Source organism: Ipomoea nil, unplaced genomic scaffold (assembly GCF_001879475.1).
Source record: "Ipomoea nil cultivar Tokyo-kokei standard unplaced genomic scaffold, Asagao_1.1 scaffold0205, whole genome shotgun sequence".
Classification (NCBI taxonomy): Eukaryota; Viridiplantae; Streptophyta; class Magnoliopsida; order Solanales; family Convolvulaceae; genus Ipomoea; species Ipomoea nil.
The window spans coordinates 1382724-1387680 of record NW_017616633.1 but is presented as its reverse complement, the minus strand read 5'-3'; the positions used below and the strand labels follow the sequence as shown (position 1 = coordinate 1387680).

Here is a 4957-nt window from a genome sequence, read left to right as displayed (position 1 = left end):
ATCGGGGGTGTTACAGTCCGAGCCTCAAGGGCCCGCGAGTCTCGGTCCAAACGACACGTAGCTGAGCCACAAAGGGCCCGGCCACTGCACTGTATTGGCCTGGCGGAGCTTGCGGCGGGGCTTGAGGAGCCCCGCCACTTGTGTAACACCCCGTGTTACAACCTTCAAATCTGAATTAATTATTAAATTAATCCCGCTAATTAAAATAATTAAAAGGGATTTAATCCAATTATAATTCCCGTAATTGACTAGATGGTCCACGATGAATCGTGAACCCTTACCTAAACAAGGAACTTTAAACCCATAGGGAATAGGGAAAGCGAGCCTTATTACTCAGACCTTGAATAGGTTTCCCTTAGACATATAAATATGAGATAAGGAAGTAGATAGAACCCTTCCTCTCCCTTCCCTCACACAAAATCACTCGCAGGAACCCCAGCCGAGGAAATCCCCACCAGCTAGCCTCGGAAGATCAATTGGAAGAATAATATTATCAAGAACCTTAGTAGCCATGGATATTGGTTAGGGCTAAGAGGTAACCCATGTCTCGACAAAACCTATTTTCTTTGCTACATCTTATTCATTGGGTCCTTTGATATATGATTCTGTGTTTGAGTGTTGATAGAGCTTTGCCTGGGGTTTATATTGTGTTTATGTGATAATCTTGGTGTTCTTGATATTGTGATTGATTATATGAACGATCTTGTATTTTGATTATGTCTAGAGCCCTAGGGTTTATATCGTGAAATTCGTATTATGGTGCTCTTGGTATATTTGGGTGGAATTATGCATGATCGGGTGTTAAGTCAAGCATAGGACTTGTGTTTATGACTTTGCATATAGACTTCTTGATATTCTTGTGGTTCCAGATGCTCCCGGACCATTGTATGATTATTGTTAGGTCTTGGCATGCTTAGGAATTGTGTTAGAACGCATTTGGTGTGATTCATGATTTAATTCCGTTAATAAGATAAGTGGAGTTGTCGTTATGTGTTTGAACGTGTCTAGACATGGTTTCGGGTTCCACGAGGGATCACGGGACCAAAAGTTGCTTGAGAGTCAGTGGGGGTAGGTGGGGGCAGGGGTGCCCTGGGACACCCCATAAATCCAAAATCTATTTAATAATAAATTAGATAATTAACCCTAGCTTAATTGGTAATTTATTCCTAAAATCCTGAAAATTCAATAGTCGGAGGACTAGAAATTGACTAATCAATCCAAGTCAAAGGGTTGTACTCTATGCCTTATGAATTGTTCCCTTGTCTCCTTACACTTCCCACTATAGTAAGGGCAAAGAAGTCTTTTCACCTTATGTTTGTGCCCCAAGCTAACCTAGAGTCATCCTTCATTTCATTTCCCGAACATCCTAGACACAAAAGCTCCACCTTCTCTCTAGAAAATTGTTAGCTTCTTCTTCAAGCCAAGTTTTAAGCAATCCTAGATTCTCCAAGATGGTCTCCAAGATTCAAACTTTCTTAACCTTGAGCATAAGGGAGGGTAAGATCCATGGTCCATTAGTGTTTTTAGTATCTTTTTAGGTGTCTTTTCTAAAAGATGGAATCTTTGTTGTCTTTTGGTGTGTTCTTGAAGTTGGAGTTGAAGGTGAGCCTTAAGAGAAGCTTTTGGGTGTGAAAAGTGAAGGTTTAGGCTACAAGAGGTAACTCATTCTTTACAAAACCTATTTTCTTACCTATATGATGATTTCTTGACTTCTACTTGTGATTTTTGTTATGAAATGTGAGTTTTGATACATTGTCTTGTGGTAATGCATATCTAGAACTTGTTATTAGGATTCTTGTATGCCATTGCTTGGCTATTTCTTGGATTCAAGTCATATTTTTGTATTTTGTGAGATTTTGGGTGTTTTGGACTTGAATTTGGACTTGGTGTTGAAAATTCCCGAAGGGATTATTTTTGGTATAGGGTTGTACCCGCGGGGCAGAACGGCAGGCCACGGGGTACATGCCCCGTGGGTGTTGCTACCCGCGGGCGGAACCACGGGTGGAGGTCCACCCATGGCCCCACCCGCGGGGTACATGTTCGGTGTTGGTTGGGGATTTGTTCCCCATGATTCTTTTGACTCGGTAATTGATGTTTTCAACTCCCGAGGTTGTTTTATTGGGCTATTTGAGTGTCTTCTTGATGTTTCGTATGTCTAGAACGGTATGTTGGGAATCCATGTAGGATTTGGTGTCTTGAATCGTGCTAAGTGTTCAACTTTGTGACTCGTTGAACCATGATGAGTCTTGTATGTTCTACGGAACTATGTTTGGTTTACCCGTTTGATAAGCATGCTAGTTTGTTGTTGAAAAGCAGTGTTTATGGTTTGTTCTGTCCTATTGGAGTGGCAACCTGTGTTGACCATCGTTGGTGTCGGATTGTAATCTTTCCTTGATTTAGTATGGTTTCATATCTTTGTTGTGATCCTTTGATTGATTTCTATGATTGAAAACGTGTATAATGGTTGTACCTTGATTGCACGATTAAGGGTATGGGATCTTAGTCACCAAGGTACAGATGTGGTCCTCGTGGTGGCCCATGAATTGAGTTTGGTGGTTTACTTTTTGAGCTTTGCTCATGAATTTGGCGGTTTTGTGACTTGATATTGCACGGTACCCTTGTGTACTGATCGTTCGGCAGTATTGATTGGCGGTTGTTGGAGGGGGAACGACGGTTCCCGGAGGCAAAAGGTTGGACTTGGAAGTACATGGTGGCATTCGGAGGTAAAGGTTGGAACCGTAATAAGGCCGAGGGTAGCCATAAGGTTGAAACAGGGCATAAGGTTGGAACTTGGAACTTGAAAGTGTATTCTTGTGACATGTAGTGTCACTGTGGCATGTAGTTGCCAATGTGTGTATGTGTCTCTTTGCTAATGAGTATGTCGAGTGGTATTCTGCTTTGTGATTAGTAGAGTACGCCTCGAGTTGCATTTGATTATTGTTGTTGTTCTTGTCTTGATGTTGTTTTGGGATGTTGATTTCCCTTGTTTCTTTGAGAGTGGAATAGAGTCTTTGCAGTCGACTTCTCTCTATGGCTTTTGAACTGATATATATTGTATTCCGTTTCGAAAATGGTTTTGTTTTATACTATCTATATATGCTACTTAACGCGTATTGATGGGTTACCAGCAATATTCGCTGACCGGGCGTCGTCCCCTTTCTTTATGTTGCTTTACAGGTCTTGAGTAGCTTATGGCAAGTGCGCTAGCTGTTGGTTGTAATGTAGCTCCCTTTGACTGTGTAGATAGTGTTTTGAGCCTGTATGCCATGGATTGTTTGAATATGGATAGTACGTTTGTTAGACTAGCCTTTGCATCCACTTGTGGTGGATGTGGAAGCACTTTCCGCTTTTCCAAGACTTCCGCTGTAGTTTATCTTTTATGATACCTGTTAGTTACCTTGCCTTATGAATTTAAGTTTTAAAAAGTTGTAAAAATCGGGGGTGTTACAGTTGGTATCAGAGCCTAGGTTTGAGCCTAGGATGGTAGAGTCTGGACTTTTAAGTAGTTAAGTGTGGTTTGAGACCCTAAGATGACCTTAAGGCTCTAAGTGCTTAGGACTTAGGACTTTTAGGACGCGTGGTGAGCAGTATGTTGTTTATAGTTTGTTTTGCTTGCTTGTTGTTTCTGTTTAGTTTTGTGTTCCATTAGTTAGCGCCGGGTAAGGGTGCGATGTTATTTGTGCCTATCGTAACCGTGTTGTTGTTGTAGAAGCTCTGTCATGGCACCGCCTCGTCAACGCGCTCGTACGCGGAGACACCAACTAACGAACAGTTGGCCCAGAACTTGCAACACCTCACGCAGACCATGCAAATCCTCAGTGAAGCTCTACTACACAATAATCATCCTGCTCCGCCGCCACAGCCAACCGAACACCGGGATGTTGGACGCCTTGTATCAGGCCATAGACCACCGATGTTTGCCGGTGAGGAAGACCCCCGTCGTCCTCGAGGAGTGGATCCGAACCCTCAACAAGATCTTCTCCGTGGTAGAGTGCCCGGAAGAGCGCCGAGTGGAGTTAGCATCTTTCTACTTCAGTCATGAAGCTGACTTGTGGTGGGTGCATGAGGGACCCGCATTCCTAGAGGAGCCCTACTTCGACTGGACAGCTTTGAAGGACCGGATGAGAGAGCGGTTCTACCCGGCACATGTTCGAGCTGCTATGTATGAGGAGTTTCTGCATCTCCAGCAGGGTTCATCGTCTGTGGTGGAGTACCACAAGAGGTTCTTGGAGCTCGCTCGTTTCGCTAGGATGCTTGTCCCCACCGAGCTCGCGAAAGTTGAAAAGTTCGTGGAGGGACTCAACTACGAGGCTCGTAAAGCGTTGACCGTGAGTAAGCCGAGGACCTTAAAGGAGGCTTACCTGAGTGCTGCTGACTTATACCGGGTACAACAGTTGTAGCAGGGATCGTATGAGCTTGCTAGAAAGAGGAATGAAAGTGGTGGATCCCACACCTTCAAGAAGCCAAGGCAGGACTTCCGAGCCAAGACTGCACCTTCCCCACCTCAAGGATCAAACCGAGTAGGGTCAGGTGATCAAGCTAAGAGGTTTGCATGCAGAAATTGTGGAAAGGAGCATGTGGGAAAGGATTGCCAAGGAAATTCTTTGCGGTGCTTCAAGTGCGGAGAGAGAGGACACAAGGCTGCCGTATGCCCTCAGCAAGCTAACCAAAGAGCGTTGGCACCTAGTTCGGGACCCGGTGGATCATTGGGAGGGAGTTAAAGTCGAGGAGCAGCTGGAGCTAGACCTTCGGGTCGGGTGTTCGTGATGGGATGATCTCAGGCTGAGACGGAGGGGTTGGCTGAGGAGGAGATGACAGGTAACCCTTTTTAAGACTATCTTTATCTTGAGAGTGTGTCATTCCTTGTTGCCTTATTTCCTTGATTATGTGATCCTTGTTGGCGTTTTAAGTGAACTTCTTTCCGGAGTTGATTGTTTAACTCTGAGTGGCTTACGCT

General features: G+C 44.3%; 1 protein-coding gene across 1 annotated transcript; it reads left to right on the top strand.

Moving 5' to 3' along the window:
- The first annotated feature begins 3878 nt into the window (after positions 1–3878).
- Positions 3879–4721, top strand: LOC109191287. The gene is made up of 2 exons (XM_019341882.1): positions 3879–4328; positions 4404–4721. The coding sequence occupies exons 1-2, from the start codon at positions 3879–3881 to the stop codon at positions 4719–4721; spliced, it is 768 nt and encodes a 255-aa protein (XP_019197427.1).
- Positions 4722–4957: the final 236 nt, after the last annotated feature.

Coding starts and splice junctions, on each gene's coding strand:
- LOC109191287 (XM_019341882.1), top strand. CDS start 3,879: ATGTTGGACGCCTTGTATCAGGCCATAGACCACCGATGTTTGCCGGTG. Junction 4,329..4,403: donor AGGCTCGTAAAGCGTTGACC/GTGAGTAAGCCG, acceptor CAGTTGTAGCAG/GGATCGTATGAGCTTGCTAG.